Here is a 24,151-nt window from a genome sequence, read left to right on the forward strand (position 1 = left end):
GATACCCAGTGGAATGTGTTTGACAGAATGGGTTAGGTGCAAGTGTCTGGAAATACTTTGTTCTCTCTGTACCAAGACATGTTGCTTCTGCCGTTTTGAAAGAGAGGAAGTTGAGGCACAGTGAGCTCAGCAGAATGTCCCCATAAATTAAAAGGAATATGATTCAGTCTTGTGTTGACATCTTCCTGTAATTTTGGTGCACCCTGTGCACCAAACAGCTGCAGTTTTCATAGAATTTCAGGGGAACCTGATTTTCCTTCCTGCCTACCAAATTTCTAAATAGTTTAATTAATATATAATTTTCTAAGGACTCCTGAACTTAAAGAGAGCCAGCAGTGGCTTAAGTGTTGGACTAAGACCAAGGAGACTCGGCTTCTGTTTGGCCACAAACCTTACTCTGCTTCTAGCTGGCCAACTTTGCAGGGTTGCTGTGAGGATAAAGGGTAGGCAGGCCATGACTTCCTTGGATAGGGCAAAAATAATTTTGAAAATTAATGTGTTGTTAGGTGGTAGCTGTTCCCTGCTATCGAGCTCCTTCCTGGGGGAATAAAGGAAAGGACACCAGCAGCTTTCTCTCCTATAGTACTTGGGAGTTGTTCTGGAAGTTAACTTGGCTCCCTTCAACCCCTGATTTAGATCAGGGTTGCCCTCCAGATACTGTTGACCAGAACCCCTCTTCTTTCAATCCCAGGCGAATGAAGCTGTATAAAAATAAGAGAGTCAGGTGTGTTTTTAAAAGATTTTATTATAAAAATGGAGGCCAAGGCACACCTGTTTACATGACCCCTCGTCCCCAATTCCAAATTTTAAATCACCCAATAACTTAAATCACCTTTGTTATATTCTCTTGGCATCGGCTCTGAGAAGGGAGAGGGAGGTTTTTCGAATGCGTACATTGCTGCTCTAATTTGTGTTTTGCGCCACAAGTTCGCATGTGGCTACTGTCACAGTGTGGGCAAGCGCCACCTAGAAAGAAGGCCTTCTCTGGTGATGTATTTGCAGAAAAAAGCCACATCTCTCCCCACCCCTCTCCGGCCTTGTAATAAAGCGCATCTTCTCACTAAACCCACTCATCTATCTCTACGCACATGAAAACACCTTAAGTGCCAGGTCTGGGCTTAAGCCCTGATTTAAGATGATGATTAAGCCCTCCATATGTCTCCCACTGGGAGAAAAGCAAGGAAGGGGCATCGCCAGATCGATGGGGATAACTGAGGCTAGATGGAGGACTTAAAACTGGGCAGGGCTTGATCCCCAGTCCAGGCTTGTGCTGTGTGAAGTAATGATTTTTAAAAAGGAGAGTGCCTCTGAACAGGTACAGAGTGCATTTCCTTCACCCCTGAGAAATCAGACCGTCGCCACATACCTGGGACTAGGGGGAAGAGTTTTCAGGTTAGTGGGTGTGGCCTGCAAGCAGTCTTAGCACCTATTTTTTTAATATAACAAACCAACAACTAAGCATGGAATCGAGGGGTGTGGGGAGGAGAAGAGAGGGGCCAAGCAGGTTGGAAGGGGTGAGAGCACCATCAAAGGCGGGTGGGTGGGGAAGGAAGGGAAAGCTTTGGCTCTGAGACTGTTCCTGGGGAGGGACACCACACTCCCTTCCCAGCCGGTCCTTTCCTTTGGATATTATAAAGTGCATTAGTCTTTCAATACTTTTACAGCTGCCCAAGGGAGGTCAGCAGCCCACAGCCCAAAGGAAGGCCAGGATCCCGAAGGCCAAGACGGGGGCTGCCTTTGGGGCAGCTGCCCCGCAGATGCACATCCCCTTCTCTGGCCCCTGCCTTGGGGAGGGAGGGGGGGACGTGGCAGGGCCCTCGCAGTGCAGCCAGTGATGGGAAATGAAGCGCGGGTAGCCGGCGTCGGACTCCACGCTGCCACCAGTGAACTTCCAGAACTGGGTGTCCTTGAAGAAGTAAGTGTCGCCTGCAGGTGATGAGAGAGAAACAAAGGCAAAGCTGAGAACGGAGGGAACAGGTTGAGACGCAAGCCGAGAGTTATGCCTATGGCCAGCTGGGGGAGCCAGAGAGGCGCCGTCTGCACTTATATACATGCAAAGCATGATGCCTGAATGGTCATGGCTCCCCCCCACAAAGAATTCTGGGAACTGTAGTTTGTAAAGGGTGCTGAGAGTTGTTAGGAGACTGCCTATTCACCTCACAGACATAGCTGTCAACGTTCCCCCTTTTTTAAGGGAAATTCCCTTATTCCGAATAGGATTCCTCGCAAGAAAAGGGAAAAGTTGACAGCTATGCTCACAGAGTACAGTTCCCAAAGTGATTTTTTTTAATTAATAAATTTTATTTAAGATTCAACAATGATAATAAATCAACAATAACTAACGCATCAACTAGTCCCTCTTCTCAGGGAAATGCAGCTCTGTGAGTTCAATAGGGGACTCCTAATGATTTTTTTTCTAATAAAAAATTTAATTAAACAACTTTAAACATATTAGACTTCCCATGTGTAGGTGCTGGCTGTTCTGGTTTTTGTGTTTCCTCTCTGCACACACAAAGCAATATACTCCCAAGGCCCCCGTTTCCATAACATTTCTGGCTACAGGCCTAATGGGAACATGGGTCACACAACAGCCTCTTAGGCTTTCCTTAATTACCCTGGAAAGTTAAGAGTTCCCCATTACCACAACCATTTCCTTCTGCTAGCGACAGTCAGGGCAGTTAAGAAACTGTGGTCTAATTTTTATTTGCAAAGCTGTCCAACGAAAAAAGTTTATCTTCCTCACCCCTGCAATTATTGTCAGGGAAACCACAGCCAGGAACGGACACATTTGATACTTTCCGAAAGGGAGTCAGTTTCAACGGAAACATACCCTCGTTCCAGCTTGTGATATCATCCAGGTCATTAGGTACTCCTTTCCAAAGGCTGACAGGCTTGGGGTATCCCTGTTCCACTTGACCCATCCGATCATCATAGCGCCAGTATTGGTCCTTTTCGAAGAGGTACGTCTTGCCATTGTGAGGCCACACAAAAACGGCACCCACAACAGTGCGGGGAGGGAGGCCAAGATCGGACACAGGACGGGGGTAGCCCGGGTTCACCTGAGTATTAGTGAAAACCCAGAAGTGGGACCCTGCAGAGAAGGAGGAATGAATGAGGAAGAAAAAGGATCCATTACCAGAAGAGATTCTAGCAGCCTTATGTGAAGGATTTCCACAGAGCACAGACTATTTGTATCCTACACTCCCACCTTCCTCTCTAGTCCAGACTCCCCAAAGTATTGCTTACATCACAGTCAGACACAGTGAATTAACTGGATCTAATAGTCAAGGCTAAATAGACATTCATATTCTTTACAAATTGAATTCTGCTCGGAAGCATCTGAGGTTGGGGGGGGGGTGTATTAAAAACACAGTCACTTTTGATTTATAGTTTTCAACAATGTAAAAGCAAGGACCGCTAAAAGTGTAAGTATGTCAGACCTTACGGCCTAGCGCACATTTTAATGCATACGCAATGTTCAAATAAAATTAGAAATGGTTTGAAAAGGGAAGCTTCTTCACAAGATTTCAGCTCCCAGGATGTTGTACATTTGCACCCTAGAGTGGTTGTTATTAGTCTGCACGTATATGCCACCACTCAGAATTGCAAGCTCAGCCTCCTTGCTGCTGCAGGTGAATACTTAAGATTTCACATTGCTTGGATTCCTGCAGCTGGATCCAGGAAACCTCCCAATTCCCAGGGTTCCAGAAAAAAATCCTAAAGGGAAGTTCATTCTCCCAGTTATCACCCTTCTTTAAATATTCGACTGCACTCTACTTCCAAAGAGACCAGAAGCCCCGTCTTCCATTGTCAGTGCGTCACACTCACCAATGAAGAACACAATTTGGCTGTCATTGGCCCGTTCATAGGCAGCATCAATGGCCTTGAAATCCTGGGGAAGCCCGTTCCAAAACCGCAGCGTCTGTGCCGGCTCTAGGGAAACCAGGTGCTGGCTTGGTTGCAGCCTCCAGAAATGTTTTTCTGCGAAAGGGGTTATATAGGGTGCTATTAGCCAGCTCAGAAACCAAATAACAGTTGCCTCTCCTAAACCCACTGTTTGAAAACTACAGAAGGCAAACAACATGCCACAGAAAACTTTACAAATGCCAATCAGAGAATTGTTCTTTTGCAAGGAGGTGGCACAGGGGAAAGTGTGTTCAAAGAGCACAATTATATGATCATTGGAGCACCAGAAGCTCCCTTCTGCGGCTGAGTCAGACCAAGGGGGTCTATCTAGCTGTCTACACTGGCTGGCAGCAGCCGTCCAGAATTTCCGGTGGGGTTCTCTACCTGGAGACTGCACCGGGGACCACATGCCAAGCAGATCATAGAGATATGGCTCTTCTCAAAGTAACCTGTGCAACCATTCGCTGCATTTAAAAAGTCATTATTATTGGTGGCTGCTGGAAAAGGATCCCACCTCCCATCAAACTAGCAGGAAATGGTCGCACCGCAATTCTTATGCACATGGAGTCCTTTGGATAAGAGAAGGATATGTTACCCTGCAGGTCCAGTGGGCCAAATTACGTGTGGGTCTGGAAATCAAAGATTTGTTCTCCCAGCAAAAAGTTCGGGTGCCCCCTGCCCGCTCCCAAGCCAGCTAATCTGGAGTATGTGGGGGGGGGGTGTTGCTTTACTTACTCTTGAAGAAGAAAACTTCCCCACGGATGTTGGCGATAGCATCAAAACGGGCCTCACAGCGATCAGGTGATGGTGGACGTGGCCTGAAAGAGAGGGGCGCACGCTCAGGCTTGCTGCTAACAGGATTTGTGAGATCAAGATCTGGCTGGTTCTTACCCTATATTATTCTACGCATTCATCGCTTTTGAACAAAGAGTCTCAAAGCAACTTTAAACTACCCAACTGGTTATTTAACTCTGCAGCCCATACCCAAAACAGTACAGACAACTCTTCCTGTCCCCCTTGCAGCCTCTCCTTGATTTTTTGCCCATGTGTCTGCTCAAGTCTGAGTCCCAAGTCTGGCTCCCAGCTTCATGCAGCTCCTCTTGTTCCTGGGACCAGTTTGAGGTTCCCCCATTGAGCAGACTGACCCCAGTCTAGCAGATCACAGTGTGTGAAACACCTGCCTGCAACAGACCTTTGTGTTTCACAACTCAGCTATCAGGATGTGCTCTCGGCATTTCAGTTTCTTTCAGCTCTCCCCGCTTCCCAGTTTACCGTTATATCCCCTGAACCCCTTCAATGCATGATGACCACTTACCACTTTAGCAAAAGTGGACTGTACAAATAGGCTAGCTGGCCTTGAAGGTACTAATAGATTCTTTGTTTCTCCCCCACCCCAACCACCCCTGGAACTAACATGACTACTCTGGAATTTCAAGCGGACCTGTTGTGACATCACAGAAGTTCGGCCAATGACTATAGAGGGTCACCAATAAGCAACACTGCAGTGTTTAGGTTCCCTTTTCCTCTTATGAACCTTGTCAGCTAGGTTGTTCATATGCTCCCAAATACACAGAAAGGGGAACTGAAAACAAGAGAAAAACAAAACAGCTTCCTCAAGGCAAGTTAAGCCTAGAGAGACCCAGATTAAGGTGCACCAGTGTAGCTGTTGGCCTATGTTGGATCTCATCAGGAAGTACTGATGGGATATTGGGCTCTGGGGGCCTGAAAGAATCCAGCCAAGTTTCCCCCATCTCCTGTTTTCAGTCATCAGATCCCATCTCCACTCTCTGACCTGACTGGCCAGGGCTGTTCATTTCCTGTCAGTTGCCCTGCTGTATCCAAAGCTACCAGCCAGTATGCTAAGACAACCCAAAGAAAACTTTGCTGTTGACTAGGTTTTTTGGTTTTTCTGGGTTTCTGTGCCATAGCTAGTCCATATTCCCTCACAGTTAATTTAGCTCCAACGCCTACAGCAGGGGTAGCCTAGGTAGTACCTTCCAGATGTTTTGGACTATGACTCCCATCAACCCCACTCTGTATAGCTCATGGGGTCCTGGATGCTGTGGGCTATAGGTCAGCAACATCTGAAAATACCCACTTCTTGTGGGGTTTCCATATGATAAGGAAGGATACTCACCCTTGCGTGGGTCTGTCGGGTGGCAGGTCAGGGATTGGAAGGTCTGTGGGGACTGGAAATTTTGGGATATCGGAATCTGGGTATGAACCTGACGGACGCTTACCTGCAGGCAATTTAAAAAAAACAACAACGAGGGGGGGGGGGAAACGAGTCAGAAAAAAACATGAAACATGCATCCAAGCACAAGGTGTTCTCTGACATGGGAGAAAATGGAAGAGAGAATATGTATGTATTCAGAAGGATGATGGAATAGAGAAATTGAGATACTCTCTAGAGGCAAAGTATAGATGGCCTTGCCTCACCTTATGCAACTCTGTGACAGGATGTCAAAAATAGACGCTTACAAGAAAATGAAGCAAGCAGTGACGTTATGAAAGAAAAAGCAGAAACTGAGACGGAAGAAAGAGGACGACCCAAAAGGGGTGGAGTGTGCAGAGATGCGGAGAAATCTATGCCCCAGACACACCTACTGCGCTATCTGAGGTCACCTTTGTGCCTGAACTCAGTGGATGATGTAGGCCTCCCCATCTCCGCTTTGGAAGGAGCCCAGATTCTTGTGGCGGCTGGAGAAGTTTCAGCAGTCGCCTGGTCAGCATAGGCAGCTAGGAATTCTATGCAGGCGAGTGAGCTGGCTTGACAGAGGAGGGGCAAAGTGCTCCTTTCCTCCTCTGCTAAGCTCACTCACTTACAAGGCTGATCTAGGCCTTTAACAAGCCAGTGTGGAATTTACAGCTCCTGCTCTCTCAGTAGGTTATTTGGGGCAGGGTGTTGGCAAATTGCACTGGGTGTATTTTACCACACCCTGATTGCCAACTGTGTGTCTGTGTGTGTGTTGGGGGGTGATATAAAAGGATACAGGAAGGAAGGAAGGAAGGAAGGGAGGGAGGGAGGGAGGGAGGGAGGGACAGGATGTGATTGGAAGAAGGAGAAGAAACGCTGGCCATTGAGATGGGAAGACAGCAGATGAAAACAGGAGGGGACTGGCTAGTCTCTCACCATAGAGTTGTTCAATCCCCATGGCATCATCCTGTGGCAGCTGGTAGAGCTCAGGCGACCCAACAGGTCCCTGGTAATAGGGCATCATGATAGATTCCTTGATGGAAGAATGAGACAGCCCCAAGGCATGGCCAAATTCGTGAACTGCTACGGCAAAGAGATCTGTGCCTCGATCTGATATCAGGAGAAAAGGGAAAGGTTACCCATGGGCTTGGCTTCTGTCAGCCGCTCCAATCAGGTGTTTTATTGTGGTGTATTCCTCAGCATGTTCTCGACACAACAGCAGCACATCAGTGAAGGGTTTGTTCTGCTTTAGTTTGCGCTGCGATGTATCCCCAATGCTTCCCCATTCTTGCTATCCAGAGGGAGCTACAGCGCAACAAAAGCGGGGGCAAAAAAATACGCCAAAGCATTTGCGGTATGATTTCAGCAGGAAGTTACTGGAATGAAAGGAAGCGGGTGCAACAGTCCCAGAACTTTTGTGGGTGAAAATGGTATCAAAAGCCGGAATAGTGTCTGACTTCCTAGCAGGGCTGTCTTAAGCATATCCGGCGCCGTGGTGCAAAACTTCCCCCGGCGCCCCGCTCCCCGGTTTCTCAGAGTTGTCCACCTTTTTTTAGGGAGGACGGCGCTGCTGGTGGGAAAGAGACAGAGGCTGGACACAGCGCCTCCCAGCTCAGCTGGTCGCTTTGTGCCGTGGTGGCCACGGCAGACGAAGGCTCTGGGCGCAGTGCTGCTTCGGCGTGGCATGGTGGAGGCGGGCGAGGGTGGCGAGCTGATGCCAGGAGGTGCTGCGTCCAGTGTCCACCTCTTCCCTGGTGCCCTCCAGAGCTTAGCACCCCTGCGCCCCGCCCCACTAGCCTCTATGGGTAAGACGCCCCTGCATCCTGGATCGCAACACGAGTGCAAATCATCATGAAAACACACAACTAAAAGGATGTCTGGAGGGACCCTGATTCTGAAGGTACCTGGATACTTGTTGTCCGGGTCATGTATCCATGTCTCTTCATCATCGAAATGAGTGTCGCCAGAAATGGGGTGTTCCCCGGGGAAAAAGGCGTGGGCCAGAGTGCCTCCAGGCCCATCGAAAGGGTAGCTGTCTTCGTGATAGGAGCGGCTGAAGTCCACCACGATGTCAGCTTGCCCAGAAGTCTCCTCTCGGAAGGTCAAAGCTGAGGAGCGGCTCCAGGCCCGGAAGGCAAGGGAAATAAGTTCCCGAACTTTATAGGGGGGCAACTGGGAGGCGCGGGGGAAGGAACGGATGCTGCCGTGGGAAAATGAAAAACAAGGGAATAAGGGAGAGGAAGGCAACAGACTGACAGGGTTGTGAGCAAAAAGATGGAACCCTGGGCTCTATCCAATGTTGGACTTACCCAGAAGAAATCCATTGGAAATGATAGGTATGACTAACTTAGGCCCATTAATTTCAGAGGGCCTTCTCTTAGTTGGATGCAACCCATAAAGTGAGGGTGAAGAGTCTTTGGCCTTCCAGCTGTTGCTGAACTACAACTCCCATCAGCCCTAGCAAGCATGGCCAAGGGGTAAAGAGGATGGGAATTGTAGCTCGGCATCTTCTAGCGGGCCAAAGATTCCTGACACCTGCCCAAAAAAGGTAAGAAAACGACAGGATGTCTAGAATAAATTAAAAATAGTGGGAAATGGAAACAAATCGTTTATAGCAACGCAAACCGACACTATTAAAATATTTTAGTGCAAAACCACAGGAAGAAAAGAGTAACAGGAAGTGAGATGTGGTTTTACCCACTCAACCCCACCCTCTGCTTACTGCCATGTCAAGCTGGTCTTTGTCCAGACACTGTCGCTGAGAGCATAGCGTCTCCTCCTGCGCCGGCGACGCATCAACTCCGAGGTGCCAATAATGTCAGGAAGGGAACAGCGAGGGTGGGTCATCATGTCCAAGGTCTTCTGGTCTGCAAAGGAGAGGAACATAGGCCACATCCACACCATGCTCTTAAAGCAAGCACGGGACAAGCAGAAAACGTCTCGGACCTGCGCTTTCTTAGCACACAACAAGCAGAAGTGTGGACGAGCCCCAAGACTCAGCTAAGATTTTATGGTTGTTGGATTGGTTTCGCCCAAACCTTTCTTGTCCAACCACTTGGAGCTCTCCAGGGTGCTGCCCACCTCTCTTGCTCGCTTTGGAGGTTTTGACCCCTGCTTTGCCTGATGTGGCCTATCTGGACTTGGGCTATGCATTGCCTTCCAGAACCTGCCATGACTTTGCTTCCTGGATCTGCAACTAGTGGCCTGTCGTCCCTGGATTCTGGGCCTAGCACATGCCCCCACTGAAGCTAGAGCCCTGCCCTCTAGCTGAGACCAGCTGTGCTCCAGAATTCAACTTGGAGCACCAGGTGTGCTCCTGAGGAGCCCTGCTAAGGTCCCAAACACATCTTTTCTGCAGGTGACTACATTGACTACACTGCTCTGGGCCCAACATCCCATAGATGATGATGATGATGATGATAATTTTTTAAAAAATTATTTATATCCCACCCTCCCCAGCCAAAGCCGGGCTCAGGGCGGCTAACAACAGTAAAGTAATACAGCATTCTAAAATCAATTCAAAATCAAGTTAATGACAACCATTGGGCCAGAGTTCTGTGAGGATTACCAAAGGGGGGGGGTCAGACTGTGCCTTGGTCAAAGGCCTGGTGGAACAGCTCTGACTTGCAGGCCCTGTGGAAAGATGTCAAGTCCCGCAGGGCCCTAGTCTCTTGTGACAGAGCGTTCCACCAGATCGGAGCCACAGCCGAAAAAGCCCTGGCTCTAGTTGAGGCTAGCCTAACCTCCCTGTGGCCCAGGACCTCCAAGATGTTTTTGTTTGAAGACCGTAAGGTCCTCCGTGGGACAAGCCAGTTGGCTCCTTACCTCTCTCGCCCTGACCCAGCCACTGTGATCCACGCGACGGTCACCTCCAGACTTGGTTATTGTAACTCACTCTACGTGGGGCTGCCCTTGAGACTGACCCAGAAACTCCAGCAGATGCAGAATGCCGCGGCGAGACTCCTTACGGGGTCCTCGCTGCAGGATCACATTCACCCGGTGCTATACCAGCTGCACTGGCTCCCGGTGGAGTACAGGATCAGGTTTAAGGTGCTGGTTTTAACCTTTAAAGCCCTATACGGCCTAGGACCCTCGTACCTATGGGACCACCTCTCCTGGGTGAGGAACCTTTTCAGCCTGACAGGCCTGATCTTTAGACACATGCTCCTGTCAAACTTTAAGAGGTGCATATGGGCTCCGACCACATAGATCATAATGGAAAACATGACAGACAGCTGTGAACTGGCTATGTGCCGTATGAGACAGGCCCTCATTGCGCAGGCAAGAGCAATCTACACACGCTTAGAGACGTTTTTACTTACACTTTCCCTGGTGTGAAAGGCTGAGATCTGACACCCAAGAGACCTGCCGGAAAGAGAGACGGCAACACATCCCAACCAACACTGGGGGTGGGGAGAAGGTGTAACCAGATTCACGTTCTCCCAGTACATACCCATCGTCCCGGTCACAGGCAGTCCTGCAAATCTTTGCATTGTTCTGATGGCGCTTTTCAGTTCCTCTGGGCTTTGAAGGCGAGCTGCCCTTGGGTCTGGTTGAGGGAGGTAGCCGTAGCGGGTTAACCACTCCTGCGAGGACATAATTAGTGGGGGTTTGTTAGTCAGTAGGTGGACTTCCTGGGAACTCTTGGAACTGTGACTCTGTGAGAGGAATTGAGGAACTCTCAACATCCTTGACAAACTGCACTTCCCATGATCCTTTGGGGGAAACCATGACTGTACAAAGTGCTATGATACCTGTTTTGATGTATAGTGCAGATGGGGCAATACTTGGAATACTCCATTTAAAAAAAACTCTTGCTTCCTTTTTGCAGCTGTTTGGTAGATTTGGGGGTTTGAGTGAAAAAAGCAAAGCTGATCAAACAACCCTGAAGTCTTGTATGTCCCTGCTCAGGGCTTTGCCTAAAAACACAAGTGAACACATGAGACCTAGGCAAACAGCCTGCTCTTTAGACTGTTGTGCAAAGATCTGCAGGAGGTTCCTAAGTGCCTTCTGCTCAGCTTGCTTAGAAACCTCCCTGTGTCTCATAAGACATAACTCTCTTAGAAATCCTTTGCAGACCTTGGCGTTCAATGTGACCAAAGTCTAAAGAGGAGTCTGCACACCTGTGGCTGCTGGAGGATGGGACTTGAATGTGGATCCCTGACCCCATCCGCGATTTTCAGCCATCTGTATTCAAGTGAACGCAGGATCAGAGCTAAAAAAAAACCCCATCACATTCTATTTTGATTTAAAGAATGTGGAAAGCATGGATGAGGAAGACCCCCCCCCGCCCCCCAATTATTTCAGTCCATGTTTGGTCTTCTAATTATTTTTTGTGACTGAGGAGGATAGATATTCTTGAGGGGATTCCCAACTTCCCCTTCCTTTCCCCTGAAGTGAGCGGTGCCTTTCTTGCTACTTGAGGGGAATTGAGAGCAAGGAAAAAGAACTTTTTATGCCTGCAGAGGCTTGGACTCTCTGAAGGGAAACAAACAAACACCCACACACACACAAACAAACCCCACAACACCCCTGTATCTTTCTTAACTAAATAAAGAGGAAATGGCTTTTCCTTTTTAAAAGATAAAATCTTCTCGGGAAATTAGCATGCAGATAGTAGCCCGTGAGACTACTGCATGGTGAAAGAGATTGGGGGAGTCCGATATAGAGCCCCCTACCCCCAAGCCATCCGACTCCTCCAACTATCATCAAACTGGAAAGCACCTTCTGCATGCTTTAAAACCACAATTTCCCCAGGGATCTAAACCACACGTGTGGGGAGGGCAGCCTTCTTGCTGCCTTGCAAGGTGCTCGGCCCAGAAGTTGTCCCCACAATTTCTGCATTGCAGGGGGTTGGACTAGATGACCCTTGGGGTCCCTTCTGAATCTATGATTCTGTGGCAACAGTGGGAATTCCTTCAGCTATTCTGAATAAAGGCACCACGCTTTCCTTCCTCTTCTGGCATATCTGAACTACAAAGAAATGTATTAGTCTGGGACCAGCCTCATGGCCGAGGCTTTGCCCAAAGTTATCTTGGAAATGGCAGCGTGTGATTAATGAGCTGCAGAACTACAGGTCCCTGGAAGAAGGCAGTTTCAGCAAACGCCGACATGTACAGTACCTTGAATCAGCCAGCCAGGTAGGCCCTCCAAAATGCACTTTCTTTTTACAGGCAGTCGGTGAAGGATGAAGAGGAAAGAAAGAAAGAAAGAAAGAAAGAAAGAAAGAAAGAAAGAAAGAAAGAAAGGGACGAACACAAGAGCAGGAGAAAGAAACAAAGTGGAAGAAATGAGCTATCCAACGAAGCCAACTGCCAGAAGATCCCAAACAGACAAAAGGACAGTTCTTCTTTCCCCAGGACATTCTTGTATTTACTATTTTTGGAACTTGCTGTCACAAGATTAGGGTGAAGACCCCTTTCAAAGAGGACTAAACAAACTCACAGAAGATAGGTTTATAAATGGCTACTAGTCATGATGGCTAGGTGCATGGGGGCCAGTCTGGTGCCCAGAGGCACCCACGAGGCTCAGAGATAGTGTGACTCTGAGTATGCTGGCGCTTAACAGGGCAAGAGGTCTGCTCTCTTGCTTGTGGGGATACAGGATGCTGGGATGGACGCTTTGCCCCCTTGTTGCACCTCCTCAGAGCAGTGGACTGAGGGTGGTTGTGCCCTTTGATTTAAATGGCCCTTCTCTGAGAAGAACTATAACACAGACCCACAGTAAGGTTGTTCTTCAATTCTCGAAGAAAATTGTGAAAATGGCAGGCATGAGACAGGGAGCCGGACACTTGACCTGCTTCCAAACTCTTGCAGCTTACTAAAGGTAAAGGTAAAGGACCCCTGGATGGTTAAGTCCAGTCAAAGGTGACTCTGGGGTTGCGGCGACCATCTTGCTTTCAGGCCGAGGGGGCCGGCGTTTGTCCACAGACAGCTTTCTGGGTCATGTGGCCAGCATGACTAAACAGCTTTTGGAACAACGGGACACTGTGACAGAAACCAGAGCACACGGAAACGTCATTTACCTTCCCGCCACAGTGGTACCTATTTATCTACTTGCGCTGGCGTGCTTTTGAACTGCTGGGTTGGCAGAAGCTGGGACAGAGCAACGGGAGCTCACTCCGTTGCTGGGATTAGAACTGCCAACCTTCTGATCAGCAAGCTCAAGAGGCTCAGTGGTTTAGACCACAGCACCACCCACGTCCCATGCAGCTTCCTGGGCTGTGTACACACTGTACTTTTAAAGTACATTTGAGGTACATTCTTTGTCCTTAAAGAATTCTGGGCACCTGTGGTTAACCCCTCGCAGCCTTGCAGTTCCCAGAAACCCTCAACAAACTACAGTGCCCAGAATGCTTTGGGGGAAAGAATGTGCCTTAAAGGCATACACTTGTGTATGTAGCCTTTGTTCTAGAGTTTCCCTGAGGAAACGGAGGACTCAAGGGGCTCTCAAGCCTCTATATGAATGCATGTGTATAAACTTAGTGAATCTGCCAAGAGGGTCCCTTGAGGAAGCTTTCCACTGCGGCTCTCTGAGTTCAAAACAAACTTTTAATCGCATAATTTGTCTCGTGGGCCTCTGAGAATGGATTCATCTGAAGGTGTTGAGAGTTTCTATTATGCTTTGCATGTTTATAAGGACTCTAATGCTTTGTATCCAAACTGGCTTTTGATGAAGTTTTCCTACAATGGGCTTCATGATCTGCCAAGCTTGTCTAAGTCTGTGCATACACACACACTCTGCTATATACAGTATATATATATAACAAGGGAAGGCTGGAGCCACACTGTAGTTTGTGTGGTTGCCAAACTCCATCACGATGGGAGAACGGCAGGCATGTGAGCGAGCGAACAGCATGGGTGGCAGATGGTCCAGGCAAGCTGTTTAATGGAGGGGAGAGGCACTTTGCAGAGCGCTTTGCCAAACCTCTCTGTCGAGTGGGTCCCCATCTCTGTTAAATGCTGCTGCCGTGAGGTTTAATGAAGGAGGGAGGTGCTTCAGAAAACCTGCTCTCTGAAAGTGGCTCTGCTCTTCCTTTAAAAAGGCTTGAGGCCAGCAATATCAACAGTCCATTGTCTTGCTCTTTCCTGGCATGGTCCTGAGCAGCTTCTCCCAGAAAACCTGCTCTTTAGTGCTAAATTGGAACAAACAGCAATCCATGGGAAACCCGATTTGTTTCCATTCAGCGCTAAACCGCAGGTTTCCCAGGGAGAAAGCAGCACAGCAAACAGGGATGTGGATAAGCCCATGGTATAAATTCAATACCTGACACAGGTTTTCTGAGGCCAATCTGCACAGAAAGCCTAAATTAATGGTGATGGCTTGCTGAACCTGTGCCCCTTGTTCACACAAGGAGCAAGTGATGTGATAACTGCTCTGGAATTGGACACCACTTCAGCCTGCTGTGGGATGGGGAGAGGATTCAAGGATACACACAACAGAATGAAGCTTTCTTTAATTTTCAGTTTGAAAGATTGGGGGTTTTTTTCTGTATTGTGCATGCAAGGTTTATTCAAGCTTTTGCTGCCTTTCAATATTAGCTGCCTACCCCATGGAAAGGTAATCTAGAAATATCGATATGCATAAACAAATCACAAGCAAGCAAACTCTGTCCTGTCCACAATGACATGCCCGCCAACATGTCATCGTGGAAAACCGGAATGCGTGTCTCCCAGGATGTGCTCCTTGTGCAAGTCACGTGACCTGCGCAAGATTGCGGCCCCAAAGCAGGATGTCCCAATTTAATCAGAGCAGTTGAGGGGTATGCAATGACTGGCAGTGGCTTTCTAGGGCAGGGGTCAGCAAACTAAGGCCCTGGGGCTGGATCCGGCCCAATCACCTTCTCAATCCGGCTCGCAGATGGTCCGGGAATCAGAGTGTTTTTACATGAGTAGAATGTGTCCTTTTATTTAAAATGCATCTCTGGGTTATTTGTGGGGCATAGGAATTGGTTCATTTCCCCCCTCAAAATATAGTCCGGCCCCCCACAAGGGCTGAGGGACAGTGGACCGGCCCCCTGCTCTAGGGTATCAGACATGGGTCTCTCCTGGAAATATCAGGGGTTGAACCTTGGATATTTTGCAAGGCTCTGTCACTGAGCTCCAGCCCTTGGAGGAAGAGTGATGGGAAAGCCTTCTTCTCAACACTCTGCTGTCAGTCTGAGCTGACAGCACAAGGCTAAATGAATGGACAGCCTGCTTGGCTTGGTGTAAGGCTGTTTCCTACATAGTCCTAGAAGGGGATGCTGCAAAGACTGAGTGCTGATCTCATGGGGGAGCTCCCAGCAACATCCTCTGGACTGGAGGGTTGGCCTGAGTGAGCTTCACAGATTCCCGATTCACCACAGCCCCCTGCCCTGCTCAAAGGCCCCTTTGTTTCGTTCCCTGAAGGCTGCTGTGGAATCCAAGAGCCGCCCCCTAGTTTCTCTGGACCCCCATGACCTCCCCACAACCAGCCCTTTTGCACCAGTTTCCAGGATGGACCTTTCTCCTTCTGTGTATCTATCTATCTGCACAGAGGCGCGAACACACGCCCTGCTGTTTCCAGCTGGTGGGATATGGGTGAGTTGCCATTTTCTCTTAGAAAGGTCAGGCGGCTGGCGGAAATCATCTTCCCAGAGGAAGCGCAAAATAGGTAGCCATGGGAACCAGTGGAAGGAGTCCAAACTGAGAGCGGCTAGATCCCCAGATCTACTAGTTGGAAGGGATCCCCCCGCTCCAAAGAAGTGGGGTGAGCATTAAAAAATGGTGCAAAGAGGAGGGAGGGTCTTATTGCCACATCCCGCAACACCGCAAAACCTGCCTGAAAGTGTATTATGAATCATTTATAATAAAAGCACTTTTGAAAATGTGCCGAACCCTCTGCAATATTAATTGCGTTCATCGTCACTAATGGAGCCCACAAGCAGGGAAAGGAGGAAATTGTTCCCCAGCAACTGGTACTGTTCAGTGGTAGACTGTCTCTGAACATGGATGCTCCATTGAGCCACAGCTGTTAGACCTGCCCTTTGCGAATTTTTCTGCTCCCCTTTTAAACCAGCAACCATCATCACATTTTGAAGCAGTTAATTTCACACGCCAATTATGCGTTGTGTAAAGAAGCAAAAGAATCTTGGAGGAGGAAGAGAACAGAGCCCACCTAGTCTGGTTTGGTGTGTAAAGCTCTACTGCTAATCTAGAATATGATCCCACACAGCCAGAGATTGTTGGAAGTGCAAACAGCAGAGATCATTCCGTTTGTGACTTAAGTGTTAATCCTATTGATGTAAAAGTCAAATGGTGTTGCTTAGCAACTATACAGGCATGATCCTTCCTGTATTCCGATTGGCTGTTTAGTTCTGAGGGAATTTTCCTCTATATGTGTTGTACAAGATCTGAACCAGGAAAGACAAAATCTCTTGTTCTTTTTATTATACACTATTTCTCTTTATTCTGCTCAGCAAACTGTTGTCAGAACTTTTCTCTCTAGACTGTTTGCATTATTTAAGTGGCTTTGCTAAGAGGGATTAGGCACACTGCAAAATGTAGTTGTCTGCAGGAAGGATAGCAGGAGGTTACTCAAGAAAGTGAGCCAAGCTGCATGTTGCAGGCATTAGCAGTAAAAACCCAGAGTCTCTAGCAAGTTTGATTTGGGGAAGGTGGGGGAAGGGAAGTCTATTTCAATGGTCAGTTATGGCAATCACACTCAGAACATGAGAGGCATGAGCATCCAACGGGTGCATTTTTATGTGGCCCTCAATTTTAGTTTCAGTTTTGAGTGTCTCGTGTGCTGCTTGAATGCCACAAAAAGTATTTTGAGAAAAGCACTCCTCCACAATCTATTTAATGTGGTTTGTTCATCTGATTCATAGATGCAGGAAACCTAAATGTTGTTTGGGGGAGTCTAAACGCCCCAAGTATGCCAAAAGGAAATGAATGGATATGATGCACACAGCCCTAAGCCTCCCACTATTATTTATTTATAAATTTACAAACCACCCTAACCCCACAGGTCTCGGGGAGGTTCACAGATAAGATCCAACATTAAAACCACAATATATATATATATAATCAAAATAAAAACAACAACCCAGTAACACCCCTCCCCCAGAAAAAAAAGATGCCACTAGAATCTTAATGGTTCACAATCCTACAGATACAAGCTTGTCTGTGCACTTGGCTCCCACTGGCACTACTCTTGGAAAAGAGGCTGACGCAGGAGAAAGATATTAAGACGGCACTGGACTTCTGAACTGATCCTGCAGCTAGAGCCACAGCTGAGATGTTTCCACTTCGTTAAAAGCCACAGAGGCTTTCAAGTTTATGTCCCCACATTTCCTGGCAAGGATCTTGTATCTTTAACAGTTTACTCCATTGAAGGGTTCTGCCTGGCACCAATCTATTCAAAATGCAGGAGTCCTGCCCCCCAAATTTTGGTGGCAAATGCTTTCAATGAGCTAAACCCTGGCAACACTGGGGGAAACTGGGCCCTGGTTTTCCGTTCCAGGAAGAACAGGTGCACATAGTAATAGTGGTGCGTTCAGGGTAGGACTTTAGGGCACAGAGGCAATGAGCCGGAAGACACCTCCCAAATTGCAAATCTGGCTTGTATTTTGGAGTGGCTACTGGGAAAGAGCCATAGCTTAGTGGCAGAGCATCTGCCTCGCTGGGGATTGAACTTCTGCTTGCATCTGCAGGTAGAGCTGCCTGAAACCCTGGGGAGCTTCTGCCAGTCAGAGTAGACAGTACTGAGCTAGATGGACCAATGAGATGACTCAGGATAAGGCACCTTCCTGCATCCCTAAGTGACACTCAAAAAAGGATATGTCCTTGAAGTTCGGAGTGTGAACGGCAATCCCACTCGTGCCTTAATAGCAGAAGAACAATTGTTTGGCAGCACTAGGAGTCCTATGTCTGGAAGCAACACCCTAAGGCACATTACCAGCTAAAGGGAGACTATTATTTGGACCCCCTGCTCCAAATAATAAGTGCATTGCTGAACTGCAACCCTGGGACACAATGGTATACTGATTCATTCTAAGCAAAGCCTTCTATCCTGGGAGCAGTTTATCTAAGACAGGGGTAGGCAACCTAAGGCCCAGGGGCCAGATGCAGCCCAATCGCCTTCTCAATCCGGCCTGCGGACAGTCCAAGAATCAGCATGTTTTTACATGAGTAGAATGTGTCCTTTTATTTAAAATGCATCTCTGGGTTATTTGTGGGGCATAGCAATTTGTTCATTCCCCCCCCCCCAAAAAAAAATATAGTCCGGCCCACCACATGGTCTGAGGGACCACGGCTGAAAATGGTTGCTGACCCCTGATCTAAGAGGATGCTAGCATTTTTAAGTCAGGTTTCTTCCAGGTGTGGGCTTATTACTGTAAACAGGTCATTGTAATATTGAAAACAGGTCATTTGCAAAAGAACTAGCTTTTAAAATAAAAGCTTACCAGCTTTTTCCTGGAAAGGGTCAATCCAGATTGAATGAGGCTGGGCAGGAAGAGAGGCTGGCATTTTGATGCCAATGACCGTTGTGCATGGAGAAGCATCCATCCCATAATTACCACCCATCTGAAAGCACCCTTGTGCAGAAGCCTCTTTCGATGTGTTAGCCTAGAAGAGTGCATGTGTCTCTGACAGTTCCTCTATCTGATTATATTATCAATTTTGCAATCCGCCCCCCCCCCCCCAGGATTTAGGAGTGTGAAGGGTGGGTGGCGATATCCTAGCCTGCAACAGGAGCAGCAATGAAGAAAGGTGATGGGCAGCTTCAGCCACCAGGACTCCTTGACTTTGTTAAGTGAGCTGATCAAGACACAGGGACTTGGGGGGTGAATCTGTGGGATGCAAAATTGGAAAAATCTGCAGGATCCCAATGCGCAGACTTATTGAGACACAGTCTGAGCTCAGCAAGTGTACAGGCTCAAAGCTACAGAGGATAGCTACTCTTTGAACTTGCCTTGCATATTTAGAAAATGATTCAAAAATAAGCAGATTCCAGGGGTTTGTCCTCCCCATCCCGGGCAAAGGATGGTATTGGGGGGTAGGGACCACTCAAAAAGGACAATTAAAGGCATCAAATTGGAAAGGACAGACAGATGGTGGCAGATCTCTCAGTTTTTCTCCAACAGAGGACAGAGGACAGAATATACCCTTTTCCATGGCTATAGATAAGGGGTGGGGGGACAGGATACGAAGGTCAGGTTGCACATTACCAAGAGGCGAAAAATTATCCCTAGAGAACTGAGGCAGGGGGGCAGGAGGAAGAAAACAGGGACTAACTAAAGGGATCAATTATTTCCCAACAGCAGGCAATTTGAAACATGAAACCTCAAGGAAATGGATCGATTTTATCCCTCTTTCAGGGGCAAGAGATGAAGAGATAGGAGCTCCTCCTTCACCCCACTCCCAGAGACTTTGGGACAGAGTCCAGCTCCCACTTATTACAAACTCCTGGGCATATTTATTTTTTTCACAAGCATCGACAAATCCTTCCACAGCCCCCTCTAATTCCAGGCACCAGCTTCTTCCCAAGGGGGTCCTAGCCAGCAGAACTCCTCCCCACCCCTGAACCCTAATGATCTCCTAGAGAATCTGCTGTCCCAATGCCTCTCTCCCCATAAACACTAGATTCTCCCCCCCCCAAAAAAACCTCAGGAGTCCTGACTCCTAGACCCTTACCCTAAACTCCCAGACCCCGCTCTTTCCTGAGAAAACCCAGGCATCTTGGACTCACCAGCCCTCTGGTCATCTCCTGGGTGCTAGATGGTGCTGCCCTGGTCTGGGGGAAAGTCCAGAGGCAGAGAGATGCCAAGAGGAGCAGCATCTTTGCTTCCCTGTTGAGGCACTGATGCCTCCAGCTGCAGCTCTGGCCCTATACAGCAGCTCCTGTTTCCCCCGCCCCCTTCCTCTCTCAGTTCTCTTTCTCTGCTCCTGCTGAGAAAATCCATCCCAGTCACAGAGCATCCCAGTTTCCCCCCAGGGGAAGCAGATTCAGAGGGGGATATGGGGGGGAGGGGGAAATGGAGGAAAGGGGGACAGGAACTCCTGGGTTTCCTAGAAGGGGGAGCAGGATAGGAAGTGGGGCTCTGTGGTTCTTGCAAGGTGAGTGTAAGCTACTCGGAAGAGTTACAGCAGCACAGGGTTGGAGTTAAGCAACTCTGCAGTCCTAAATACTCTGGGTCAAGGATATAGGTGTCACCCCACTGGGAAAGAGCCCCACTGAATTCAATAGGAGTAGGCATGGTTACGATTGCAATGTCCGTCTTCTGCGGGTCTTCCTTCTCAGTCAACATGAGACTTAAGGCTTTTCCAGACTGGTTTTGGGGGTTGTTGTTCACAGAGAGGTTTATGCAACATATCATTGACACGGTAAAAGTGCATAAGTGCTGGGTTTATACTGGACTGTCTACACATCATTCTGCTTTATTACTTGTTCTGACAGCTGCATATTCCCTCTATGATTCCATGATCTAGGACAGGCACGTCCAACGGGTAGATCATGAACTACCAGTAGATCACCGGACCTCTGTGGTAGATCACAGCTGGATCACTGGCTCAATAACTCCCCTAAAAAAATAGGCCTTCCTTGTTCCTAAAAAACCTCAACAACATTGACCTGAACCCCTAAAAGCAGGGCTTTCCTTCCTAAAAAAAGCTTGACAAATTTGACCTGAACCCCCAGAAAGGAGGCAGATCACTGCCAGTTTTTAACTCTGAGTAGATCGCAGTCTCTTGGGAGTTGGCCACCCCTGATCTAGGACTTTTGTTTTTTTTATATATATAAATATTTATTAGAGTTTTCAATTTTATACAAACAAAAAAGAAAAAGAAAAAAAACATTAAAAACAAATCAATTTCAATATCAATTTTCAATAACATATTTCCTTGGCTTCCTCATACCTCCCCTTCTTGTTTTCTAGTTCAAATTGTTTATCCAGCAAATCCTAATCTCTTATCATTCCATTTAACTAACACCTTATTTTCCAATCAACTTCTTAAATTTTGTAACTTAAACAATATTTATACCAATTCTTTTTACCATAACAGCTAGAGACCACATAAATTCAATCCAGCATCTTTCAAAGTTCATTAATTTTGCAATGTTTCTGTAAATAGTCCTTAAATTTCTTCCAATCTTCTTCTGCCGACTCTTCTCCCTGGTCGCGGATTCTGCCAGTCATTTCTGCCAGTCCCATATAGTCAATCAACTTCATCTGCCATTCTTCCAGAGTGGGTAGATCTTGCGTCTTCCAGTGCTTTGCTATAAGTATTCTTGCTGCCGTTGTTGCATACATAAAAAAAGTTCTATCCTTCTTTGGCACCAAATGGCCGACTATGCCCAAGAGAAAAGCCTCTGGTTTCTTCAAGAAGGTATATTTAAATACCTTTTTCATTTCATTATAAATCATCTCCCAGAAAGCCTTAATCTTTGGGCACGTCCACCAAAGGTGAAAGAATGTACCTTCAACCTCCTTACATTTCCAACATTTATTATCAGGCAAATGATCCTGATCTAGGACTTTTGATGCTTCCCAAAAGATACAGCATTATTGCTGTCCAGAGGGGCAATCTTGTGCTTTAGCACAAAAAATGCAAAACACTCATGTGCACATCTGTGGTATGAAAGTTACAGGATTTCAGCAGAAAGCTATGGGGCATGCCCTAGTTTTGAAAACGATGCTATACCTCCGGTTTGAAACTTTTTGCTGGTGCAAAACAATATTGAAAGCAGGGGCATGATTTACTACATTTATACCCAAGCTCTTCCTCCTGAAGGAAAACAGACACGACAAAACATTTAAAAACATTCAGCTGACCTGACACCACCATGAGCACAAATAATCATAAATGCAGAATAATAACAATAATAAGTCTGGAGGGGACCTTATACTAAAAGCTGGTTTGGTTAAACAAAAGTCAGGTCACCTGGGTTCTGTTGTAGAGGAGGGGAGGAAACCGTCTAGACCAGCCTTTCACCAACTGAGTCAGATAATTCACAAATCCCTGATTTCTTCCCCCCCCCCTCGTTATCACGCGCCCCCCCCCCGGTTTCGATTTGCTTCGTTTTGCAGAGGAAACTAACACATCACACTCTCACCTCCCTTTGCTCAATTTCTTCCTAAACTCGCTGTTTAATTTCCTGCTTCACACCTGGCTACCTCCTGATGGGACTCTAGGGCATCCTAATGGAGATAAGCTCGGAGGTGGGGGAGGAAGGCCGGGTCTGCAAGAATGGAAGCTGCAAGGGGTGAATGGGTCCGTGTACAAACACCGGATTTGAAAGGCAGGTGAGTCAAAAGTTGCAGGAGTTTGATCCAGCATCAGCAACTGCCCTCCAGTGAGAAATATATTTTAGCACAAAGCAAAAAGGTCTTTACAAAATACTCACGTGGAAGGTTGCAGGAGGAACATTTAGAAGAACTGATTTCACCCCAGAAACAGCCGCGTTGCACTATTTGGGGAGAGGGCTCCATGTACACAGACGCCCCGCAGATTCACACGTGCATGCAAATCGTTTTATCTCAGCGGCCGAAAACGCATGAACGGCCCGCAGTGAGAAGTACTGCGGTCTTGGAAGTGATAGAAACGCCCAGTCTGTCACCTCCTTTGGCTCTTCCCTACATTTTACGTTGCCTCCCTCGTGTAATTGAACGTGTGCACAGGGCCACTTTCCCTTTTAGTGGGTCCTGGTAAGGCAACCTTTTCCTGAAACGCTCTCGCCTCCGGAAGGGCTGCATACGTTGTCTGTTCTGTCCTTATAGGACTTGCCCCGTCCCACCCTCCACTCCCAGTTTCACATATTGGGGCTTAGCTTTAGAAGCTAGGAAAGAGATGATGAGAAGCATGTGCAAAATGCATTTAGGGCACCCCCGCGTGGAATTATGGGGCAGGGCTCTTAACAAAGCTCCAGCCCTGGCTGCTTTGTTTTGACTTTGGATAGGCTGCAGCCTGACAGGTCAAGTGCAAGGAGGAGTAAGCTGACGTTGCTCGGTTAGGAGGCAAAGAGGAGCCAAGCAGTGGCGTCTTAGTCAAACATTAACAATGGCATTAAAAAAAAGAAAAGAAATCTAATCTTGACAAAGCAAGTCAAGTGAGAAAGCTAACTGCTTCCTCTTGCTCTGATGAGCCTCTTGTGTTTCCCAGAAGACAAGAGAGATTTTCATTCAGCAGTTGGCCTTGGTTGTTTGTTGTGTAGGCTCCTTAGCCCTATTCAGGCACTATTCTCTCCTCATGAAAATGCTGCTCTGGTGAAAGAGCATATGCTGGTCTTTCCCCTGTTTGGGACTCTCCTATAGAGATGTCTTCTGGGGCAGCACGCCCTGTTCAAACTCTTTCCAGGGTTTGAAGGTGTGGTGGTGGCCCAGCTATTTTTGGCTTATAACAAAGGGACTCGTGGCAAAGATGAGCCAATGACCGGCCTCTCCACTCTCTAATTGGCATAAGGGCAGCTGGGGAAATTCCCCACAATGCCCTGGAGCAACATTATGTCAGGGGCATTGTGGGAAATCAACATGGCAGCTTCCAGGCTCTGCCACCTCCGTAAGCACCAGTGGTCAGCTGAGCTTAACGGCTGAGTCCCTGCTGGACAAACTCCACGGGTGTTGCTTATTCTAGAAAGAGAAAGCTTCACTTGTTGAGCTTTTGCCTCACGAACCTGCAAAAGGAGTTTTGATGGAACAGAAAAGGTCATCGTAACGCAGGGGCCTTTCCTTACAGTCCATCTGGCCAGAGGCGGTTTTAGGGGAGTGTAACCGATTCTGCCGTGCTGTAGGGGGAGCCACAAAAAGGCAGTAGAACGGAGCGCAAGAGGGGGCGTGCGCCTGATTTTTGCGTCGCATGGGTCACCGCTGAAATCTGAGAGCCCAGCATCCACCACTGCTCTCACTTTGCCTGCTGCCAACCCAGGTGTCCTGCTGCCACCTAATTTAGCAACAACTGCATTTTGCTTCTGGGTTAGAACTAGTTCTGAGGTATTTTGCATAATTTCCTTCCAGTTAAAGCATTTCATTTCTGAAACCGGATGTGGGGCAGGAAAACAGCGCCTGCTTTCCCCATCACCTGAAAAGCT

General features: G+C 47.7%; 1 protein-coding gene across 2 annotated transcripts; it reads right to left on the bottom strand.

Annotated features, from left to right (window-relative positions):
• Nucleotides 1-727: 727 nt before the first annotated feature.
• MMP25 (matrix metallopeptidase 25) lies at nt 728-23,004 on the bottom strand. 2 transcript variants are annotated; one of them, XM_083581604.1, is made up of 10 exons: nt 22,472-23,004; nt 10,557-10,689; nt 8,826-8,970; nt 8,008-8,303; nt 7,040-7,213; nt 6,044-6,146; nt 4,642-4,724; nt 3,829-3,981; nt 2,831-3,091; nt 728-1,926 (listed from the first exon to the last, which is right to left on the bottom strand). In XM_083581604.1, the coding sequence occupies exons 2-10, from the start codon at nt 10,594-10,596 to the stop codon at nt 1,679-1,681; spliced, it is 1,503 nt and encodes a 500-aa protein (XP_083437730.1). In that variant the 5' UTR covers nt 10,597-10,689; nt 22,472-23,004; the 3' UTR covers nt 728-1,678. The 2 variants fall into 2 exon arrangements, with proteins under 2 accessions (XP_083437730.1, XP_083437729.1); XM_083581603.1 differs by lacking the exon at nt 22,472-23,004 and adding an exon at nt 19,817-19,986.
• Between the last annotated feature and the right edge of the window lie 1,147 nt (nt 23,005-24,151).

The sequence above is a fragment of the Podarcis filfolensis genome (assembly GCF_964270895.1).
Source record: "Podarcis filfolensis genome assembly, chromosome: 13".
NCBI classification, from domain to species: Eukaryota; Metazoa; Chordata; class Lepidosauria; order Squamata; family Lacertidae; genus Podarcis; species Podarcis filfolensis.

Coding starts and splice junctions, on each gene's coding strand:
- MMP25 (XM_083581603.1), bottom strand. CDS start 19,906: ATGCTGCTCCTCTTGGCATCTCTCTGCCTCTGGACTTTCCCCCAGACC. Junction 8,304..8,825: donor AAGACCAGCTTGACATGGCA/GTAAGCAGAGGG, acceptor TTCCCACGGCAG/CATCCGTTCCTTCCCCCGCG. Junction 3,982..4,641: donor GGAAGTTTTCTTCTTCAAGA/GTAAGTAAAGCA, acceptor CCCCTTTCGCAG/AAAAACATTTCTGGAGGCTG.